This window comes from Arabidopsis lyrata, assembly GCF_000004255.2.
Source record: "Arabidopsis lyrata subsp. lyrata unplaced genomic scaffold ARALYscaffold_3, whole genome shotgun sequence".
Classification (NCBI taxonomy): domain Eukaryota; kingdom Viridiplantae; phylum Streptophyta; class Magnoliopsida; order Brassicales; family Brassicaceae; genus Arabidopsis; species Arabidopsis lyrata.
The window spans coordinates 11,877,934-11,901,908 of NW_003302553.1; the positions used below are offsets into that span (position 1 = coordinate 11,877,934).

Below are 23,975 nucleotides of genomic sequence, written 5' to 3' on the forward strand. Positions count from 1 at the left end.
GGAGTTAGTCTACGTAACTCAACCGGAAGGTTTTGTGAAGAAAGGTGAGGAAGATCGAGTGTATCGACTTTACAAGGCTCTATACGGCTTACGACAAGCTCCTAGAGCATGGAATGTAAAACGCGACCAAGTCTTAAGAGAGATGGGCTTCAACAAGTGTATCAAGGAACCGATGGTATATCGGAAGAACGACAAGAAGGACGTCTTGATTGTGGCTATCTACGTGGATGATTTGTTTGTGACGGGAACCACACTTAAGGTCATCAACAAATTCAAAGAAGATATGTCAAAGAAATTCGAGATGTCGGACCTAGGGAAGTTAACGTATTATCTTGGCATAGAAGTGATTCAAGGAGTGGATGGGATAAAGATAAAGCAAGAAAGATACGCTCAAGGAATTCTTATTAATGCTAAGATGGAATCGTGTAACTTGACTCATACACCAATGCATCCAAGTCAAAAGATCAACAAGTTGGAAGAAGAACCAGAGATTGATGCAACCGAGTATAGACGAACCATTGGTTGTCTTAGGTACCTCCTACACACAAGACCGGATCTCTCCTTTGCTGTTGGAGTTCTAAGCCGGTATATGCAAAGTCCAAGAAATTCTCATGGGATTGCGGTCAAGCATATATTAAGGTATGTAAGAGGAACAACAAACTTTGGTTTGTTTTTCAAGAGAGACGGGTCAAGGAGAATCACCGGATATAGTGATAGTAGTCACAATGTTGATATTGACGACGGAAGAAGCACCTCGGGACACGTTTTCTACTTTGGTTCATCACCGATTACTTGGACATCGCAAAAGCAACCTAAGGTCGCATTGTCCTCATGCGAAGCGGAATTCATGGCAGCTACGGAAGCCGCGAAACAAGCTATATGGCTTAAAGAATTGTTGAGTGAGATACTAAGCGTTGAAGGCGAGAAGGTCTTACTAAGGATTGACAATAAATCGGCTATAGCTTTGACCAAGAATCCGGTGTTTCATGGGAGAAGTAAGCACATACTTTCGAAGTATCATTTTATTCGGGAATGTGTGGAAGACGGACAAATCGAAGTTGAGCATGTACCCGGAGAGGTCCAAAAGGCGGACATTCTTACCAAGCCATTGGGAAGATTCAAGTTCAAGGAAATGCGGGACCTAATCGGTGTTGAAGAGATCAAGACTCCCAAAATTCAAGTTGGAATTAAGGGGGAGAATGTTGGATAATTCAAGACTTAAAGAAGAAGTTATCTCTTAGAAGAAGAAGCTTCTAGAGATAAGTAAGGATATTCACAAATATGTTTTAGATAATGATAAAGTATCTAGATAGAGTTTGTGTTTTACCTAATCCTAATAGACTTGGGAGATGTCCAAGTTCTATATAATACAAGGGTCCATGGAAGGATGTTTCATGAGACTTAGAGAGAAGAGATTTAGTTTTGTGAGAGTTTCTAAATCTAATAAAGAAGTGTTGTTCTTTATATTCTAAGTTCTAGCAATCATAACTTTGACAAACTACGCCGGCACGGCCAGTGCGTTGCTGCAAGCCCCACCTTGCAAGAGGGATGTTGATTGCAGCTTTGAATGTCCAAAGGGAGGATTCTGTAATGATCGCCTTGGCACATGTGATTGTTTCTAGCTAGTTTTGTATTAATCGCATTCTATTCTACTTTTATCAATAAAATTAACCAAATTATAAAGCTTAATACTTAATACTCTCATTCGCATTGCAATGTATATAATTATAAAGCTTAATCCAAATTCACTCTGAAAAAGAGTATTTCATTAGTATTCAAAGTCTACACTTGACCCATCGATTGTTTCTTTGCCAATGGTAATCTTAACTTCTAAACACTGTTTCTTTTACTTCACCACTATCATCAGTATCTAGAACAACAACTGATTCAGGTATGGATTCCTCTTCCAAGCCCGAATTCGAACGGCTTTTTAAATAACTAAATGCATAAACCTAAATATGAACTATGGAATACTGAATACTGATAAAGTATTTATCTATCACATTTTATCAAAAAGAAAAAGATAAATTATCTATCTAGAGGAAAAACAAAAGAATCATATATCAAACTAAAAACTAACATGTCACTAAAACTTTTATACACAAAAACAATGATACATAGGAGAAGGAAACTGTAATATCATACCGATAATACTATCTTTAAAAACGCAATAGTTAAGGTAACCAACAAATCAAGCCGGATTAAAACTTTGAAGAAGTGATATAAAACAAAAATCAGATTATGAGAATCTATAATCAAAGGATTAAAAGAGTAGCAGTACAATATTTTTTACAATAATTTTCTTTCTTATTTTTACATAACACTATTCCACTGAATATTCCACAATTTTAGCCAAGTAAATGTTTTACCATTTTGAGTTTTTGTCAGTTTTTCGAGTTTCGTTGAACCTACAATCTTTTACAAAGATATTTGAAATTCCACATGAAAATATTTGATTACTACTAAATTTAAAATATAGCACCATATACTTTGTTCAAAAATTTATGGTTTGCTTTTCTGGTCAAAATACAAATGACCAATTACAGAAATATCTTTTAAATTTTAACGATTAAGATTTGACTAATAATTCTTGATTGACCCTTAATACATATTTAGTAAAATAATACATTTGCAATCTTGACCAGAAACTGGCAACAGACAGAACTTGATTTGCCACATCTCTATACTATTAAAAGAGAAGTACAAATGAAAATGGGTCGGGTTAAAATCAGAAAATTGACCCAAAATTCTGAAATCGGATCTTTGAAATTTTTTTAGAATATAAATTCGAATTAATAATGAAAAATCGAAATAGAATCAAATATTTATGGAAATCAAATAAAATCTGATTGTACTTATGGTAACTAATAATAAAAGCATATTCCAAACAATATTATACATTAATTACGTATAATAAATTTGTTCATATATTTTTGGGACTAATTCCATAACAATCAACGTTTTTGTCATTAATTTCGCTCATTTTAGCCAATTATAATTAATTGAAAGATATTTTATTTGCTTCTAAAGATTTCTAGAAAATTTATCACAAATAACCCATCTGTTTTATAAATTAAATTGATATTTTTATTTTGATCGTGTAAATTAAATATATATTTTTATTTTGGTCATGTAAATTAAATAGATATGAAATCCATGTAACTAATTTTAATTTAATTAGATTAAATCGAAATTATGATATTTTCATACCTATAGCTTACCAAAGAAGTTTAATTTTCAATTTATAAAGATTTCTTGAATATGATTTTAGAATTATTCAACAAGATGATAAGTATTTATTAAATTTTGTGAATCATGAAAAATAATAATTAATTTTTAATCATTATACTTCATCTTTCAATCTCTCATCTAACAAATAAGATACATATTCTATTATTACTATGTCCAAACTTCATTTTGTTGTATGACTAAATAATATTCCCATTAGAACTGTCAAAGCGAGTTGATTCGTCCTGTTAAGTCTGTTTTGCGATAGACAAAAAATATTTTGACTTGTAGTTAGTCGGTCCGCACGACCCGCGGGTAGCATATATGAAATACAAACCCGTCCCGCGAATGTATGCGGATTTGCGGGATTGTCCATGGATTTTGTTTAAATAATTTTAAAGTAACCAAAATTTAAAATACTACTAAAATAAATCAAAATACTATTAAAAGTTTGTTTAAATTACCACATTTTGAATAAATTATAATTTTATCAATAAATACTAATATGCGGGCTGATCCGTCAACCCGCGGACGATGAAAACCGATTAAACCTATGACCCACTGCGAATTAATCCATGTGGCCCGCTTATTTGCGGGTTTAATATATTTTCCCAAATCTGCTCCATAGTGAGATGATGCGGGCTCGACCCGCGGTTTTTGACCTATTTTGACTGCTCTAATTCCCATAAATCGTCTAATTTTAGAATTTTAAAACACAAAATTCTATTTTGTAAATCATAATTAATACCATGAGTATATTTATAAACAATTTTACATTTTCTCTACAATTCGTTATTATGAATATTTATAAGTATACTACACGATTCGTTCTACTAAAAAACACACACAATATTAAACGCAACGTATGTAAACCAATATTCTCCCGCGGTTGACCGCGGGTCCGATCCTAGTTATAAATGTATGGCTAAAGACTGCGAATACATAGCAAACTTTCACGAGACTAAACTTTGGAAAATCAAAAGCTCCCACTCTGAAAATTTGAAAATGAAGAACGCTTCTCTCAAGCTCCCACTCTTGATTTTTATTTTGGTCATCACATCTAGTAAGTTTTTTGTTTTTTTTTCGTTTGCCAACAATTGTAAGAATAATACCAAAAAAAAAGGTGTAGGAAGTTGTTTTTGTTACAAGCAGTGTTCTAAAAAGCGGTCTAGGCGGTCGCCTAGGCACCGACTAGGCGCTAGGCTCTCATGCGACGCCTAGATAACCGTCTTGACCGCCTAAAGTTACATAGATCTTGTTTAATATATTTTTTTCAATTTTAATTAGAGTTTTATTTATATATATAGTTATACATATTTATATATTGTTTAATATAAATATAAATAAATGTTTTATCTAGTTTTGTTTATAATTTCATAATTTTTAGTTTTATATAGACATTTTATATAACTTTTATATATAATATCATATTTATAATATTTTATGTTATAAACGTCTAAACCGCCTAAAAAATCGCCTAGGCCCCGATTAGACGTTCTAGGCGCTAGGCACTGGGTCACCGCCCGCTTAGCGCCTAGCGCTTTCTTGAACACTGGTTACAAGTGACAGAAACAAAAAGTAGCATCATAAATCATGTTTTTATAAACTTTTCCATTATATTATTAAAAGAACTAATACATAAAAATATAAGAAAATCATACTAACTGAATATCTATGATTGTCGTGAAAACATATTCATTCCGGAATTTTTAAGTAATAATTATATTATTTTTTTGCAATTTGATAAGTTTTAAGAGCGTAGTGATAATGCATTTCTAGGTTTTGATTCATTTTTGGTGGAAAATAACATTTATCAAGTAACAAAATTTTGGTTGGATCTTGATTTTTATTTATAGATCAATCCCTTGTTTTTCTTTTGAAATTTTATTAGTGGATGAAAATTCTAACCTTTAAAGCCATTTTGTTTATGCAAATGATGGATGAGAAGATCTTGGAGCAGAAGCAAGAAAGCTGACCGGAGTTGATGATATATTAATCGAAGGTGCCGCCGCAAGTCCACAGTACGTAGACACCGATGACGCATTGAACAAAGTCCCATCTTGCAAGAGGGACATCGACTGTAGTTTTCAGTGTCCCAAGGGAGGATTCTGCAACCAACGCCTAGGCAGATGTGAATGTTTGTAATAATAATCGTATTATAATCAACTTTTATCAATAAAAATTTACCAATTGTATTCACAGATAAAATCTTTTTAAAAAAATATAAAATCATTTTTACCAATTGTGTTCACAGATAAAATCTTTTAAAAATAGAAAATCATTTTTTTTCTTTTTCAAATTGATTTAGTCTTTGGATATATATACAATATAAACCGTTTACTATTCTATAGTTAACCCTAGTCAGATTTGATTTAACCTAGAAGCTTCTAGGTCTCCTACACGTTTACTTTATTATAGACGGTCGACTTCTTCCATCTTTATCCATTGAAACTAGTTAACTGGCTGGTCGGATTGTGATGGAGCTCTTCGCCGACACGACACCAAGGACGGCCGAGAACTTCCGAGCCCTCTGTACCGGCGAGAAAGGCATCGGGAAGAGTGGTAAGCCACTGTACTACAAGGGATCACGCATTCACTTTGTGTCCCGCAAATTGATGTTATGTGGAGGAGACATCATTGTCGGGGACGGATCCGGAGGCGAATCGATCTATGGCGAATTATTCGATGTGGAGGAGACATCATTGTCGGGGACGGTCCGGGTGTCCTCTCTATGGCCAATGGTGGTCCAGACACCAACGATTCTAGGTTCATGATCTGTATGCAGAAGTGTTTTCCACTCGACGACGTGCACGTCGTGTTCGGCCAAGTTGTTGAAGGAATAGATGTGGTAGAGAGCATTATGGAAGATGTAGTAACTTATAACGGGAAGCCTTCCAAGACCGTGGTGATCGCCGACTGTGGTCAAATTTCATAGATTTGAGAGTTTTTTTATCCTATCACTACAATGGTAGCATGCTTGGTGTGTTTTTGTTCGTTGTTTGGATTTGAGTTTGCTAAAAAAAATAAAAAAACACACCTCCAAATCTTGACCAGTACCGGCAACGGACTGAACTTGATTTGCCAGTTGCCACATTATAAATGTATGGCTAAAGAGACTACGAATACATATCAAACTTTCACGACACTAAAATTTTTTATAAATCAAAAATCCAAAGCAAAGTTGAAAATGAAGAAAGCTTCTCTCAAGCTCCCACTCTTGATTTTCATTTTCGTCATCACATCTATTAAGTTTCTTTTCTTTAATTTGTCAACAGTTGTAGGAATTTGCTTTTATATAATAACTAGTATTCTTACCCCATACTACGTACGGGAAAATTAATTTATGAAGTTAAAGTAAAAAGATATGAATTATAGCAAAAGTGATAACTGGAAGTCATGCTAAATTTTTAGATAAATCCCTTGTATTTCCTTTGAACTTTTATTAGTGGATGAAATTTCTAATCTTTAAAGCCATTTTGTTTATGCAAATGTTGGATGAGAAGATCTTGGAGCAGAAGCAAGAAAGCTGACCGAGTTGATGATATATTAATTAATTGAAGGTGCCGCCGCAAGTCCACAGTACATAGCCACTGATGACACATTGAACAAAGCCCCATCTTGCAAGAGGGACATCGACTGTAGTTTTCAGTGTCCCAAGGGAGGATTCTGCAACCTACGCCTTGGCAAATGTGAATGTTTGTAATAATAATCGCATTATAATCAACTTTTTATCAATAAAAATTATCTATCAATTCTTCCAAACGTTATACTCTCTTATGTATTACAAGATTGATAATCATAATCGAAAACCAATTTAAAACTCTAAGCCACTAGCTTTGATTGTTGAACATTCTATAACCACTAAAGGAGGGAATCTTGAGGCCTGTTCTTCTTTGCCAGTGATAATCTTGACCTCAAAGAGACGGTTTCTTCTTCTTCTACTCCATAGTCATCATTGTCAAAATACAATACCATCAATCACCAACTTGTCGCATCTTTTTTTTTATTTACGGTTCCATATCAGTTTGCAGAAGTACCTTATTTTTGCGTACTTCATTGAAATGTGACTCTCCAAGTTGTCTCAGTGGCTAAAACTCTAATGATCAAGTTAAAACTTTTTTGTATTACTTACAGATTTTGGCAAAAAAAACTTTCACTTACTCATTGGCCAAATATATCTCCAACTTTGCATTGACTTAGCCGAATTAGTTCCAACACTAACTAAACTTGAAAGGTTTAGTTCGGCCAAAATAGAAAAATTATTAGGGGCAAACGAATAAGTTTGAGATTTTTAAAATAACTAAATATTGTAATAAACCATATGGATGGACTCCATAACCGGCTCATGACCCATTAGGGTTTTACCTTATTCTGTGTATCCTGCTATTATCCTTGTATATATATCTCTTATTCTATTAATGAAATACACAGTTCACAACACGTTATCAGCACGATAGCCTCTCACCCTAAAAGCTAAAAATCCTGAAACCCTAAATCTCTCTCACAAAAACCAAAACCCTAAACATCTGAGAAAATCGGGATCTCCACTGAAATCTCTAACTAGTTATGTCTCCGTCCACGTGGCGTCTCCGATCTTCTATCTCAACAAAATCTAGATAAGTATTCATAATTTTATTCTCGGCAGTCACAGTTTTTATCATAACGTGGGGTGAATAATTCATATATGCTCACGCTTTAATATACCACTTCCGATGATGTTATTATGTTAACTATTGTTTATTTAATTACATATGATTATTCCTTTTCAATAAACGTTTGGTTCCAGATCTTTATTTTCTCTATACGACTATACATGTTAATAATTCTATGATTTGTTTCACCCCATGATCGATTCATGCTCAACTGTTTTATGGAATCATGCTTTAAATAATTGATATCTGTTGATTTAATTATTACGAAGACGAGATCTTGTTTGTTAGGAAATATAATCGTTCATGTCTTTAGTTATTCCATATGTTGATTTCAATTATGGCTTCCCGTGGAAGACATATGTTTGTTATTTTATTATTTGGCTAAGTTGATGATTAATGTAATAGCCATGTTTCCATGAGCAAAATTCTAAGTTTCTCAGGAATCATGATTATATATATTGAGATTTTGTAGGAGGTTCCAACCAGCTAAGAGACATAACTGTTTCCAATCTCCGTATCAGATCTCGGGTCTCTGTTTCAGTTCTCCAATTAAGATAAGTGCTATTTATTTATTATGCTTTATATACATGATCCAATTAAAGTTTGATAAGATAAAATTTGCATGAAAATTGGCACATGTGATTTGATTTATGATTGGAGAATTAATTGAGAAGTTAGTGAATGGAAAGATGTTTAATGGCATGATAGATTGAATGTTTTAATATAAACCCTAGGTTAAACCGAAAGTAAACCGAAACCCTAAATCCTAGGTTAAACCGGTTTAATAAACCCTAAGTCACGGTTTAAGATCAAGCTTCCCATAAATGGAAAGTTTCCAGAAATAAAAAGTTTCGTAAAATAGCAAGTTTCCCAAAATAAAAGGTTCCCTAAAATAGCAAGTTTCCCAAAATGGAAAGTTACCAAAATAGGAAACCCCTCCATAAGGAAATATTCCAAAACACTAAAGTACATAATTGTTTAGGATTTCTTTCTAGACGAGAAATAGAAATTTTCCATAAAAGGAAAGTTCCATATAAGGAAAGTTTCCATAAATAGAAAGTTCCATACATAAAACCGAAATCCTAGCAAAAACCCTAGTACTATAAATCGCGGATGCTAAAACCCTAAAACTTAACCGCGAAATCCTAATATCCTAATCTAGTATGATCCGATTGTTTGGTTGTTGCATACTAGATCAATCTTCTAGGGTTGATTTCATCCATATATATATATATATATAACATGATTGTTTAGAAAACACTTGCTGAAGACAAGCATGGCTCGGTCTTAAATACCGCATGACTTGGTCTAACCGATTACATGAGTTCTCATTTAACTCTATATATTATAGATATCAGAAATCAACTATTATGAATACACGGCACTCAATGCCTCTGGTGACAATTATTTAAAATGGGCTTTGGACACTGAGATTGTCCTAAAGGAAAAAGGGCTTGGTGAATCTATTATGGAAGGAAACAATGTCACCAGAAGAGAAAGATATAAGGCGATTACTAACATACGCCATCACCTCAATGAGAGTCTCAAAATCAGTACCTCACTATTAACAATCCTCTGGACCTCAGGACAGAGTTGAAAAAAAAAAAATCAATATAACCACCAAAGAACGGTGCTATTAACCAAAAGCCCGATTCGATCGGGAGAATCTCAGATTCCAGGAATTCAAATCCATGAATGAGTATAACTCAGCACTATTTAAAATAGTGTCAATACTGAGATTCCGTGGTGAGGAAGTTACTGAGAATGACTTGCTAGAGAAAGCATTCTCGACCTTTCACACAAACAATATATTGCCTCAGCAACAATATCGTGAAAAAAGTTTTTACCACATATGCAAGTCTAAACTCTTGTTTTTGGGGAGGACTCCTCTGTAGAGAGTGCTAAGGAGTGAGGCTTTGGAGAAACCGTGATGAGAACATTGATTCTGATATGCTACTTGCTGAGCAAAACAATGAGTTATAAATAGTGAAATGAGACCTCCTGGTCCTACCCCATTATCAGAAGCCCGTTGGGCTGAAGAGCCTAAAGAAACTAAAGAGTCTAACCACGTCCAAAGAGATAAGTATCATGGCCACAGTCATGGTAAATGGAATGAACGTGGTAGAAGTGGAAATTATAATTTATATGATCAAGGAAACTATTCATATGGTTAAGGCCACCGACCCGACTTTGGTCGTAATCGAGGTAGGCCACGGTATACCCAAACCACAACACTCAAATAAACTTGTTTGCCACTGATGAGGAATGGGGAAACCATTGGACTAAGACGTGCAGGACACCTAAGCATCTCGTTGATCTCTATCAAGAGAGTTTGAAAAGAATCAAGAAGCTCATTTAGTTCATCACGATGGTGAAGAAGATTTCGACCATGAGATAGATGATTATGAGAATTCAATAAACAAATACATGGTTCATTAGCCAAATTGCGGGTATAGCTAAATTTAGTGAAGGCTAACGGTAGGCCCATGGCAGGCCCATATTCCCAAGGGCACGCATCCTCAGATGCTTCATATTCACCCAGCTCAAAGGAGCTTGTTGAGTTTCAAAGAAATGTGTTTGAATAGTTTCCACATTGAAACTAAGGGTGAAGGGAACAAAGGATTCCCATATATTACTAAGAGCACCCAAGACCATAAGAAGGTCTTAGAGACTATACCCGCGTCATAGACCTTTACTATGCCAAGGTCAATATGATAGAGACTAATACAGTAAACAAAAGGGTTTACTGAGAAATTCACTAATGGCATGACCGGCTTGGCCAGCCTGGTTCTAACATGATGCGTAAAGCTGATATTAAAATCAAAAAGGCACACTCCTTAAGGACCTCACGTGTGTAGCATGTACACAAGGGAAACCCATACTAAGGTCATCACTAGTCAAAGCAACTAGAAACTTGGTGTTTGCTAGATTGCTGGCCCAGACCATAAGTCTGTGAGCCCACATACTTAAGACTATATGTCTAGATAATGCTGGTAAATTATGTCCCAAGTGTTTTATGGCTACAGTATGTCCATGAGGGGGAGAGTAGTATACCCCGTGGCACATGTCCATACTTGAACTCACAGTAGCTGCTTGGGGACACACAATATTACATGTAACAAGAGCTTATACGCATCAGGCCATTCTAGTGAGCATAGATATTCCCCATCCCAATTGCTAACGGGTCATGAGCCAGACGTTTCCCATCTTAAGACATTTGGGTGTTCAGTCTATGTACCCATTGCACCACCACAGAGAGCAAATGATGGGACCTCAAAAGGGGATGGGAATATACGTTAACAATGATTCTCCCACCATCATTAAGTATCTCGAGCCAAAGGCCAGATTCAAGGATTGTCATCTCAATGAATCCGTTTTCCCAACACTGGGTGGAGAGACTAACAAGCTGGTCAAAGAACTTACATGGAATCAAACATCCTTCACATGGCAAGATCCTCGGACTCCATCAGAGATCCAAAAGACTATATATCTGCAAAAGCTAGCTAAAACAGTTGCCAAGATTCCTATAATGACCCAAAGAGAGTAACAAAATCGTACATACCAGCTTGTAATGCACCAGTACGTATTGATGTTCACAAGGAACACAATCAAGTTGCTATAGAGGCTAAAACAAGTAAGAAACGTGGTAGACCCAAAAGGTTCCAAAGACAAGAACCCTCGGAAATCAAAGAAATGTGCAAGGGAAGCCGAGAAGGTTCAAGAAACCATAGACATGGCCGGCTAATAGACATAACCCTAAGGTACCAATCAATGAGGTTTGGGACGCCAAACCTCAAGGTCCTAAAAAGGTGTAAAGAGATCTCTATAATTAAACTATATCATGTCTAGAATACAATGGAACCGAAAAGATGTCGACATCAATGATAATATATTTGCGCACAAGGTAGCAACTGAAATGAATGAGGATCAGGAGCCCACGTCTATACTAGAGTGCACTCAAAGACCTGATTGCTTAAAATGGTACAAGACCATAAAACGTGGAGCTAAGAATCATTAAGAAGAAGAATGTGTTTGGTCCAATACAAAGGACACCATTCAATGTAAAGCCAGTGGGACAAATGAGTCTTTGTGATTATGTGAAATAAACATAGTGAAAGCGTAATATATCAAACACGGCTTGTCGCACAAGGATTCACACAAAGACCAGAAATAGAGGAGATATACTCCCCTGTGGTGGATGCTAAGACATTTAAATTTTTGCTAAGTCTGGCTATATAAAAGAGAAAGATTTGCGGCTATTGGATGTAATGCCTGCATATTTATATAAGTCCACTGGATAATATATGAGATTACCATAGGGTATTGAGCTCAAAGATAAGAAAGATTCTCGAGAACAGCACTGCATAAGGCTGGACAAATCCTTATATGGACTGAAACAAAGCGGACGTATGTGGTATAACCGGTTAAGCGAATATCTCATCAGAGAAGGCTATAAAAACGATCCGATCAGTCTATGTATTTTTATCAAGAAGTTTGCAAACAAAGGATTTGTAATCATAGCAGTGTATATGAATGATTTAAACCTCTGGGTAATCGACCAAACAGTTGAAAGACCTAGGCAATAATTAAGTTCTGTTTGGGATTACAACCTGAGTACGTGAATAATGGAATCCTTGTGCATCAAATGGCATACACTAAAAGAGTACTCAAAGAGATTTAATAAGGACCAGGCCCGCCCATTGACCAGGCCCAATGGTGGTGACTACATAGCGACTATTTGGCGACTATTTTACGACTACAAATATTTAGTCGTCTATTAGTCGCTTTTTTACGACCGAAGACAGTAGTCGGTAATTTAGTCGTAATTTAGCGACTATTTTATGACTACATTGCATACAAAAACTAATAGACGCAAAATAGTCGTTAATTTGGTGACTAATAAACACGTGTTAACCGTTTTGGTGTTGGTATACCGGTTTTATGCGACTACAAAGCGTAGTCGCCATTTGGTAGCTTTGTAGTCGCTATTTAGTCGCCATAAATATCTATACAATCAAAATTCACCCATTTCTCTAAACCTAAAACACAAAACTCTAAATCTCTAAACTCAAAAAACTATCTACTTACTATAATATATCCAAAAACTGAGGTCTAATACTTAAAAAAAATTATAGTTTTCAAAATCTTATTTGTTTTAATCAAATTTTAAACCTAAATCCCAAACCCTATACTTCAAACCCTAAACATTAAATTTTTAACTCTTGTAATGTATATATATAAAAATTAAATAGTAAACCATTCAACCAAAATATAACCATTATATATGTATAATAATAAAAAAATATGTAAAACTATTTATTATTTACATATAAATTAATCTTTCCAAAAACTATTTAGTTATAAATATATGATGTTAACTAATGGTTTTGAAATTTCTTTAAACAGAATTTGAACCCTAAAATAAACTCTAAACCTTAAATCTTTAAACTTTTAATCATATAAATTAAATCATAAACCACAAAATCAAAATAAAACCATTTTAAACTATATACAAATATTTTGTTTAAATTTATTCACTTTTTAAATTATAAATCACAATATACCTCTAAACGAATAATGTAACCGACAAAAAAAAACGGATGATGTAACTATTATATATATAATGTTTTGAATTTATAAATCTGAAAATTGTGAATTTGTTTTAAAGTGTTTGATTTAATTTTTTAAAAGTCCCATAATATGTTTATATTCAAAACTGAAATTAAACACTTAAAACAATCAAAATTTTCAGATTTAAAAATATAAATGATTTTAAATCTAAATCATATCTAATACTTTACAAATCTTAAACCCCTATATCTAAATTATAACATAAAAACTATAGTACAATAACAAAATTTATCAAAAAAAAAAGAAAAAAAAGAGAAAAGTCTCTCATTGGTTGATCCTAAATGACAAAGATTCCCTTTGGTTTATCATCAACCGTTGATAGAGTCAATCCAATGGACATAATCCTCTAATTATTTTTCCTTTCTTTTTTCCTCCTCTCCTCATCTTGTCTTTCCTTTCCACGCAAATCACTTCTTTTTTCTTTTCTGTTTTTCTTCTCTTCTCTCGTTGTCTCCTTCTTCTTTTCGTCAAGTTGAAGAAAAATTGCAAAGCCCAGAAGATTAATTGAAGAGTTCTAGAAGGTATGTTTCATGAATTCATCAGATCGCTAGATTTCCCAACACATCGTTATTCAAATATGGAGATAGATCTGGGGAAGTTTGATAATTAAATAGGTTTCATCGCAGATCTGTGTCAATGACGAGGCCGAACATCGACGGACGCACATGACTGCCACGGCGACACCACTACTTAGCCGAGAGACGCCGTTAAAGTACTAAGGAGACAGAAAAATAAATCCGGCGACGGAAGAGTTCTAAGGAGACGGTGGCGGAGCAAAAGGCTTGTACCGCGGGTGGAGTGCCGGTTCTAACCCTCCACCGGTTAGGTTGCAGCCGGCAACTGGACTCGTCGGCAAACGAAATCCGGCTGAAGACACAGGCGGCGGCTGAAGACTGAGGCGGCGGCTAAAGACTGTTATGTGTGATTAGGGTTTTTTTTTTTGTGTTTTTAGCATCCGGTTCAACCGGGGTTTTGTAATTGATTCAATTTGGTAACTCTTAACCATTCCCGGTTTGGGTTCTTTATTAATACAAATATATTTATTAATTAAAAAAAATCTTTTCACGAAATCTATAAATATAAATATATATATATATATATATATATGAATAAAAAAATTTATTTTTATTTTGTTTGATTTGTATAAATAAGATCACAGTCGTAAAATAGTCGTCAAATAGTCATTAAATTTGGCGACTACGCTACGACTACTTTTACGACTACGAATATTAGTCGTAAAATAGTCGCTAATTAGCGACTATTTTTACGACTATTTATTTTAGCGACTCTCGATTTACGACTACATGAATTAGTCGCTATTTAGTCGTAACCCACCATTTAGCGACTATTTAGCGACTTTTAGTGTAGTCGCTAAAATCCAGTTTTCTTGTAGTGTCTCTCAAGCTCCCACTCTTGATTTTTATTTTGGTCATCACATCTAGTAAGTTTTTTGTTTTTTTTTCGTTTGCCAACAATTGTAAGAATAATACCAAAAAAAAGGTGTAGGAAGTTGTTTTTGTTACAAGTGACAGAAACAAAAAGTAGCATCATAAATCATGTTTTTATAAACTTTTCCATTATATTATTAAAAGAACTAATACATAAAAATATAAGAAAATCATACTAACTGAATATCTATGATTGTCGTGAAAACATATTCATTCCGGAATTTTTAAGTAATAATTATATTATTTTTTTGCAATTTGATAAGTTTTAAGAGCGTAGTGATAATGCATTTCTAGGTTTTGATTCATTTTTGGTGGAAAATAACATTTATCAAGTAACAAAATTTTGGTTGGATCTTGATTTTTATTTATAGATCAATCCCTTGTTTTTCTTTTGAAATTTTATTAGTGGATGAAAATTCTAACCTTTAAAGCCATTTTGTTTATGCAAATGATGGATGAGAAGATCTTGGAGCAGAAGCAAGAAAGCTGACCGGAGTTGATGATATATTAATCGAAGGTGCCGCCGCAAGTCCACAGTACGTAGACACCGATGACGCATTGAACAAAGTCCCATCTTGCAAGAGGGACATCGACTGTAGTTTTCAGTGTCCCAAGGGAGGATTCTGCAACCAACGCCTAGGCAGATGTGAATGTTTGTAATAATAATCGTATTATAATCAACTTTTATCAATAAAAATTTACCAATTGTATTCACAGATAAAATCTTTTTAAAAAAATATAAAATCATTTTTACCAATTGTGTTCACAGATAAAATCTTTTAAAAATAGAAAATCATTTTTTTTCTTTTTCAAATTGATTTAGTCTTTGGATATATATACAATATAAACCGTTTACTATTCTATAGTTAACCCTAGTCAGATTTGATTTAACCTAGAAGCTTCTAGGTCTCCTACACGTTTACTTTATTATAGACGGTCGACTTCTTCCATCTTTATCCATTGAAACTAGTTCTCGCTCTTTATACGAATCCTTCCTCGCGAAAATGGCTAATCCTAAGGTTTTCTTTGATATGACCGTCGACGACAAACTGGCTGGTCGGATTGTGATGGAGCTCTTCGCCGACACGACACCAAGGACGGCCGAGAACTTCCGAGCCCTCTGTACCGGCGAGAAAGGCATCGGGAAGAGTGGTAAGCCACTGTACTACAAGGGATCACGCATTCACTTTGTGTCCCGCAAATTGATGTTATGTGGAGGAGACATCATTGTCGGGGACGGATCCGGAGGCGAATCGATCTATGGCGAATTATTCGAGGATGAGAACTATATAAAGAAGCACACCGGTCCGGGTGTCCTCTCTATGGCCAATGGTGGTCCAGACACCAACGATTCTAGGTTCATGATCTGTATGCAGAAGTGTTTTCCACTCGACGACGTGCACGTCGTGTTCGGCCAAGTTGTTGAAGGAATAGATGTGGTAGAGAGCATTATGGAAGATGTAGTAACTTATAACGGGAAGCCTTCCAAGACCGTGGTGATCGCCGACTGTGGTCAAATTTCATAGATTTGAGAGTTTCTTTATCCTATCACTACAATGGTAGCATGCTTGGTGTGTTTTTGTTCGTTGTTTGGATTTGAGTTTGCTAAAAAAAATAAAAAAACACACCTCCAAATCTTGACCAGTACCGGCAACGGACTGAACTTGATTTGCCAGTTGCCACATTATAAATGTATGGCTAAAGAGACTACGAATACATATCAAACTTTCACGACACTAAAATTTTTTATAAATCAAAAATCCAAAGCAAAGTTGAAAATGAAGAAAGCTTCTCTCAAGCTCCCACTCTTGATTTTCATTTTCGTCATCACATCTATTAAGTTTCTTTTCTTTAATTTGTCAACAGTTGTAGGAATTTGCTTTTATATAATAACTAGTATTCTTACCCCATACTACGTACGGGAAAATTAATTTATGAAGTTAAAGTAAAAAGATATGAATTATAGCAAAAGTGATAACTGGAAGTCATGCTAAATTTTTAGATAAATCCCTTGTATTTCCTTTGAACTTTTATTAGTGGATGAAATTTCTAATCTTTAAAGCCATTTTGTTTATGCAAATGTTGGATGAGAAGATCTTGGAGCAGAAGCAAGAAAGCTGACCGAGTTGATGATATATTAATTAATTGAAGGTGCCGCCGCAAGTCCACAGTACATAGCCACTGATGACACATTGAACAAAGCCCCATCTTGCAAGAGGGACATCGACTGTAGTTTTCAGTGTCCCAAGGGAGGATTCTGCAACCTACGCCTTGGCAAATGTGAATGTTTGTAATAATAATCGCATTATAATCAACTTTTTATCAATAAAAATTATCTATCAATTCTTCCAAACGTTATACTCTCTTATGTATTACAAGATTGATAATCATAATCGAAAACCAATTTAAAACTCTAAGCCACTAGCTTTGATTGTTGAACATTCTATAACCACTAAAGGAGGGAATCTTGAGGCCTGTTCTTCTTTGCCAGTGATAATCTTGACCTCAAAGAGACGGTTTCTTCTTCTTCTACTCCATAGTCATCATTGTCAAAATACAATACCATCAATCACCAACTTGTCGCATCTTTTTTTTTATTCATTTACGGTTCCATATCAGTTTGCAGAAGTACCTTATTTTTGCGTACTTCATTGAAATGTGACTCTCCAAGTTGTCTCAGTGGCTAAAACTCTAATGATCAAGTTAAAACTTTTTTGTATTACTTACAGATTTTGGCAAAAAAAACTTTCACTTACTCATTGGCCAAATATATCTCCAACTTTGCATTGACTTAGCCGAATTAGTTCCAACACTAACTAAACTTGAAAGGTTTAGTTCGGCCAAAATAGAAAAATTATTAGGGGCAAACGAATAAGTTTGAGATTTTTAAAATAACTAAATATTGTAATAAACCATATGGATGGACTCCATAACCGGCTCATGACCCATTAGGGTTTTACCTTATTCTGTGTATCCTGCTATTATCCTTGTATATATATCTCTTATTCTATTAATGAAATACACAGTTCACAACACGTTATCAGCACGATAGCCTCTCACCCTAAAAGCTAAAAATCCTGAAACCCTAAATCTCTCTCACAAAAACCAAAACCCTAAACATCTGAGAAAATCGGGATCTCCACTGAAATCTCTAACTAGTTATGTCTCCGTCCACGTGGCGTCTCCGATCTTCTATCTCAACAAAATCTAGATAAGTATTCATAATTTTATTCTCGGCAGTCACAGTTTTTATCATAACGTGGGGTGAATAATTCATATATGCTCACGCTTTAATATACCACTTCCGATGATGTTATTATGTTAACTATTGTTTATTTAATTACATATGATTATTCCTTTTCAATAAACGTTTGGTTCCAGATCTTTATTTTCTCTATACGACTATACATGTTAATAATTCTATGATTTGTTTCACCCCATGATCGATTCATGCTCAACTGTTTTATGGAATCATGCTTTAAATAATTGATATCTGTTGATTTAATTATTACGAAGACGAGATCTTGTTTGTTAGGAAATATAATCGTTCATGTCTTTAGTTATTCCATATGTTGATTTCAATTATGGCTTCCCGTGGAAGACATATGTTTGTTATTTTATTATTTGGCTAAGTTGATGATTAATGTAATAGCCATGTTTCCATGAGCAAAATTCTAAGTTTCTCAGGAATCATGATTATATATATTGAGATTTTGTAGGAGGTCCCAACCAGCTAAGAGACATAACTGTTTCCAATCTCCGTATCAGATCTCGGGTCTCTGTTTCAGTTCTCCAATTAAGATAAGTGCTATTTATTTATTATGCTTTATATACATGATCCAATTAAAGTTTGATAAGATAAAATTTGCATGAAAATTGGCACATGTGATTTGATTTATGATTGGAGAATTAATTGAGAAGTTAGTGAATGGAAAGATGTTTAATGGCATGATAGATTGAATGTTTTAATATAAACCCTAGGTTAAACCGAAAGTAAACCGAAACCCTAAATCCTAGGTTAAACCGGTTTAATAAACCCTAAGTCACGGTTTAAGATCAAGCTTCCCATAAATGGAAAGTTTCCAGAAATAAAAAGTTTCGTAAAATAGCAAGTTTCCCAAAATAAAAGGTTCCCTAAAATAGCAAGTTTCCCAAAATGGAAAGTTACCAAAATAGGAAACCCCTCCATAAGGAAATATTCCAAAACACTAAAGTACATAATTGTTTAGGATTTCTTTCTAGACGAGAAATAGAAATTTTCCATAAAAGGAAAGTTCCATATAAGGAAAGTTTCCATAAATAGAAAGTTCCATACATAAAACCAAAATCCTAGCAAAAACCCTAGTACTATAAATCGCGGATGCTAAAACCCTAAAACTTAACCGCAAAATCCTAATATCCTAATCTAGTATGATCCGATTGTTTGGTTGTTGCATACTAGATCAATCTTCTAGGGTTGATTTCATCCATATATATATATATATATATAACATGATTGTTTAGAAAACACTTGCTGAAGACAAGCATGGCTCGGTCTTAAATACCGCATGACTTGGTCTAACCGATTACATGAGTTCTCATTTAACTCTATATATTATAGATATCAGAAATCAACTATTATGAATACACGGCACTCAATGCCTCTGGTGACAATTATTTAAAATGGGCTTTGGACACTGAGATTGTCCTAAAGGAAAAAGGGCTTGGTGAATCTATTATGGAAGGAAACAATGTCACCAGAAGAGAAAGATATAAGGCGATTACTAACATACGCCATCACCTCAATGAGAGTCTCAAAATCAGTACCTCACTATTAACAATCCTCTGGACCTCAGGACAGAGTTGAAAAAAAAAAATCAATATAACCACCAAAGAACGGTGCTATTAACCAAAAGCCCGATTCGATCGGGAGAATCTCAGATTCCAGGAATTCAAATCCATGAATGAGTATAACTCAGCACTATTTAAAATAGTGTCAATACTGAGATTCCGTGGTGAGGAAGTTACTGAGAATGACTTGCTAGAGAAAGCATTCTCGACCTTTCACACAAACAATATATTGCCTCAGCAACAATATCGTGAAAAAAGTTTTTACCACATATGCAAGTCTAAACTCTTGTTTTTGGGGAGGACTCCTCTGTAGAGAGTGCTAAGGAGTGAGGCTTTGGAGAAACCGTGATGAGAACATTGATTCTGATATGCTACTTGCTGAGCAAAACAATGAGTTATAAATAGTGAAATGAGACCTCCTGGTCCTACCCCATTATCAGAAGCCCGTTGGGCTGAAGAGCCTAAAGAAACTAAAGAGTCTAACCACGTCCAAAGAGATAAGTATCATGGCCACAGTCATGGTAAATGGAATGAACGTGGTAGAAGTGGAAATTATAATTTATATGATCAAGGAAACTATTCATATGGTTAAGGCCACCGACCCGACTTTGGTCGTAATCGAGGTAGGCCACGGTATACCCAAACCACAACACTCAAATAAACTTGTTTGCCACTGATGAGGAATGGGGAAACCATTGGACTAAGACGTGCAGGACACCTAAGCATCTCGTTGATCTCTATCAAGAGAGTTTGAAAAGAATCAAGAAGCTCATTTAGTTCATCACGATGGTGAAGAAGATTTCGACCATGAGATAGATGATTATGAGAATTCAATAAACAAATACATGGTTCATTAGCCAAATTGCGGGTATAGCTAAATTTAGTGAAGGCTAACGGTAGGCCCATGGCAGGCCCATATTCCCAAGGGCACGCATCCTCAGATGCTTCATATTCACCCAGCTCAAAGGGGCTTGTTGAGTTTCAAAGAAATGTGTTTGAATAGTTTCCACATTGAAACTAAGGGTGAAGGGAACAAAGGATTCCCATATATTACTAAGAGCACCCAAGACCATAAGAAGGTCTTAGAGACTATACCCGCGTCATAGACCTTTACTATGCCAAGGTCAATATGATAGAGACTAATACAGTAAACAAAAGGGTTTACTGAGAAATTCACTAATGGCATGACCGGCTTGGCCAGCCTGGTTCTAACATGATGCGTAAAGCTGATATTAAAATCAAAAAGGCACACTCCTTAAGGACCTCACGTGTGTAGCATGTACACAAGGGAAACCCATACTAAGGTCATCACTAGTCAAAGCAACTAGAAACTTGGTGTTTGCTAGATTGCTGGCCCAGACCATAAGTCTGTGAGCCCACATACTTAAGACTATATGTCTAGATAATGCTGGTAAATTATGTCCCAAGTGTTTTATGGCTACAGTATGTCCATGAGGGGGAGAGTAGTATACCCCGTGGCACATGTCCATACTTGAACTCACAGTAGCTGCTTGGGGACACACAATATTACATGTAACAAGAGCTTATACGCATCAGGCCATTCTAGTGAGCATAGATATTCCCCATCCCAATTGCTAACGGGTCATGAGCCAGACGTTTCCCATCTTAAGACATTTGGGTGTTCAGTCTATGTACCCATTGCACCACCACAGAGAGCAAATGATGGGACCTCAAAAGGGGATGGGAATATACGTTAACAATGATTCTCCCACCATCATTAAGTATCTCGAGCCAAAGGCCAGATTCAAGGATTGTCATCTCAATGAATCCGTTTTCCCAACACTGGGTGGAGAGACTAACAAGCTGGTCAAAGAACTTACATGGAATCAAACATCCTTCACATGGCAAGATCCTCGGACTCCATCAGAGATCCAAAAGACTATATATCTGCAAAAGCTAGCTAAAACAGTTGCCAAGATTCCTATAATGACCCAAAGAGAGTAACAAAATCGTACATACCAGCTTGTAATGCACCAGTACGTATTGATGTTCACAAGGAACACAATCAAGTTTCTATAGAGGCTAAAACAAGTAAGAAACGTGGTAGACCCAAAAGGTTCCAAAGACAAGAACCCTCGGAAATCAAAGAAATGTGCAAGGGAAGCCGAGAAGGTTCAAGAAACCATAGACATGGCCGGCTAATAGACATAACCCTAAGGTACCAATCAATGAGGTTTGGGACGCCAAACCTCAAGGTCCTAAAAAGGTGTAAAGAGATCTCTATAATTAAACTATATCATGTCTAGAATACAATGGAACCGAAAAGATGTCGACATCAATGATAATATATTTGCGCACAAGGTAGCAACTGAAATGAATGAGGATCAGGAGCCCACGTCTATACTAGAGTGCACTCAAAGACCTGATTGCTTAAAATGGTACAAGACCATAAAACGTGGAGCTAAGAATCATTAAGAAGAAGAATGTGTTTGGTCCAATACAAAGGACACCATTCAATGTAAAGCCAGTGGGACAAATGAGTCTTTGTGATTATGTGAAATAAACATAGTGAAAGCGTAATATATCAAACACGGCTTGTCGCACAAGGATTCACACAAAGACCAAAAATAGAGGAGATATACTCCCCTGTGGTGGATGCTAAGACATTTAAATTTTTGCTAAGTCTGGCTATATAAAAGAGAAAGATTTGCGGCTATTGGATGTAATGCCTGCATATTTATATAAGTCCACTGGATAATATATGAGATTACCATAGGGTATTGAGCTCAAAGATAAGAAAGATTCTCGAGAACAGCACTGCATAAGGCTGGACAAATCCTTATATGGACTGAAACAAAGCGGACGTATGTGGTATAACCGGTTAAGCGAATATCTCATCAGAGAAGGCTATAAAAACGATCCGATCAGTCTATGTATTTTTATCAAGAAGTTTGCAAACAAAGGATTTGTAATCATAGCAGTGTATATGAATGATTTAAACCTCTGGGTAATCGACCAAACATTTGAAAGACCTAGGCAATAATTAAGTTCTGTTTGGGATTACAACCTGAGTACGTGAATAATGGAATCCTTGTGCATCAAATGGCATACACTAAAAGAGTACTCAAAGAGATTTAATAAGGATCAGGCCCGCCCATTGACCAGGCCCAATGGTGGTGACTACATAGCGACTATTTGGCGACTATTTTACGACTACAAATATTTAGTCGTCTATTAGTCGCTTTTTTACGACCGAAGACAGTAGTCGGTAATTTAGTCGTAATTTAGCGACTATTTTATGACTACATTGCATACAAAAACTAATAGACGCAAAATAGTCGTTAATTTGGTGACTAATAAACACGTGTTAACCGTTTTGGTGTTGGTATACCGGTTTTATGCGACTACAAAGCGTAGTCGCCATTTGGTAGCTTTGTAGTCGCTATTTAGTCGCCATAAATATCTATACAATCAAAATTCACCCATTTCTCTAAACCTAAAACACAAAACTCTAAATCTCTAAACTCAAAAAACTATCTACTTACTATAATATATCCAAAAACTGAGGTCTAATACTTAAAAAAAATTATAGTTTTCAAAATCTTATTTGTTTTAATCAAATTTTAAACCTAAATCTCAAACCCTATACTTCAAACCCTAAACATTAAATTTTTAACTCTTGTAATGTATATATATAAAAATTAAATAGTAAACCATTCAACCAAAATATAACCATTATATATGTATAATAATAAAAAAATATGTAAAACTATTTATTATTTACATATAAATTAATCTTTCCAAAAACTATTTAGTTATAAATATATGATGTTAACTAATGGTTTTGAAATTTCTTTAAACAGAATTTGAACCCTAAAATAAACTCTAAACCTTAAATCTTTAAACTTTTAATCATATAAATTAAATCATAAACCACAAAATCAAAATAAAACCATTTTAAACTATATACAAATATTTTGTTTAAATTTATTCACTTTTTAAATTATAAATCACAATATACCTCTAAACGAATAATGTAACCGACAAAAAAAAACGGATGATGTAACTATTATATATATAATGTTTTGAATTTATAAATCTGAAAATTGTGAATTTGTTTTAAAGTGTTTGATTTAATTTTTTAAAAGTCCCATAATATGTTTATATTCAAAACTGAAATTAAACACTTAAAACAATCAAAATTTTCAGATTTAAAAATATAAAT

The 23,975-nt window shown here is 34.7% G+C and overlaps 5 protein-coding genes and 1 long non-coding RNA gene across 6 annotated transcripts in view; all 6 read left to right on the forward strand.

The window, feature by feature from the left end:
- Positions 1-1,622, forward strand: part of LOC110229637 (putative defensin-like protein 257) — an 8,095-nt gene extending 6,473 nt beyond the window's left edge. The window contains exon 3 of the mRNA XM_021030239.1: positions 1,480-1,622. Coding sequence (XP_020885898.1) covers positions 1,480-1,622 — 143 coding nt within the window. The remainder of the gene's footprint in view (positions 1-1,479) is intronic.
- Positions 1,623-4,168: 2,546 nt separating this feature from the next.
- Positions 4,169-5,458, forward strand: LOC9319592 (defensin-like protein 259). The gene is made up of 2 exons (XM_021031000.1): positions 4,169-4,291; positions 5,177-5,458. The coding sequence occupies exons 1-2, from the start codon at positions 4,234-4,236 to the stop codon at positions 5,371-5,373; spliced, it is 255 nt and encodes an 84-aa protein (XP_020886659.1). The 5' UTR covers positions 4,169-4,233; the 3' UTR covers positions 5,374-5,458.
- Positions 5,459-5,691: 233 nt separating this feature from the next.
- LOC110229722 (peptidyl-prolyl cis-trans isomerase CYP19-1-like) lies at positions 5,692-6,373 on the forward strand. The gene is made up of 2 exons (XM_021030465.1): positions 5,692-5,861; positions 5,927-6,373. Exons 1-2 carry the CDS (start codon positions 5,706-5,708, stop codon positions 6,161-6,163), a joined length of 393 nt encoding a protein of 130 aa, XP_020886124.1. The 5' UTR covers positions 5,692-5,705; the 3' UTR covers positions 6,164-6,373.
- Positions 6,374-13,847: 7,474 nt separating this feature from the next.
- On the forward strand, positions 13,848-14,568 carry LOC110230409. The gene is made up of 2 exons (XR_002333516.1): positions 13,848-14,032; positions 14,138-14,568. It is a non-coding gene; the product is annotated as an uncharacterized LOC110230409 (long non-coding RNA).
- A 341-nt stretch (positions 14,569-14,909) lies between these two features.
- On the forward strand, positions 14,910-15,704 carry LOC110230406 (defensin-like protein 259; the record flags this gene model as incomplete). Its single annotated transcript, XM_021033213.1, has 2 exons — positions 14,910-14,952; positions 15,423-15,704. Coding segments are annotated over 2 exons (240 nt in total), but the record flags the coding sequence as incomplete, so codon positions are not given.
- A 124-nt stretch (positions 15,705-15,828) lies between these two features.
- LOC9319593 (peptidyl-prolyl cis-trans isomerase CYP19-1) lies at positions 15,829-16,695 on the forward strand. Its single transcript, XM_002883480.2, has one exon. The coding sequence runs from the start codon at positions 15,964-15,966 to the stop codon at positions 16,483-16,485; it is 522 nt and encodes a 173-aa protein (XP_002883526.1). The 5' UTR covers positions 15,829-15,963; the 3' UTR covers positions 16,486-16,695.
- The last annotated feature ends 7,280 nt before the right edge of the window (positions 16,696-23,975 follow it).

Excerpts from the sequence above, each read along its gene's own strand:
- LOC9319592 (XM_021031000.1), top strand. The coding sequence starts at position 4,234 with ATGAAGAACGCTTCTCTCAAGCTCCCACTCTTGATTTTTATTTTGGTC. Across the intron at positions 4,292-5,176 it reads TATTTTGGTCATCACATCTA|ATCTTGGAGCAGAAGCAAGA; the intron begins GTAAGTTTTTTG and ends ATGGATGAGAAG.
- LOC110229722 (XM_021030465.1), top strand. The coding sequence starts at position 5,706 with ATGGAGCTCTTCGCCGACACGACACCAAGGACGGCCGAGAACTTCCGA. Across the intron at positions 5,862-5,926 it reads TGATGTTATGTGGAGGAGAC|ATCATTGTCGGGGACGGTCC; the intron begins ATCATTGTCGGG and ends TGTGGAGGAGAC.
- LOC9319593 (XM_002883480.2), top strand. The coding sequence starts at position 15,964 with ATGGCTAATCCTAAGGTTTTCTTTGATATGACCGTCGACGACAAACTG.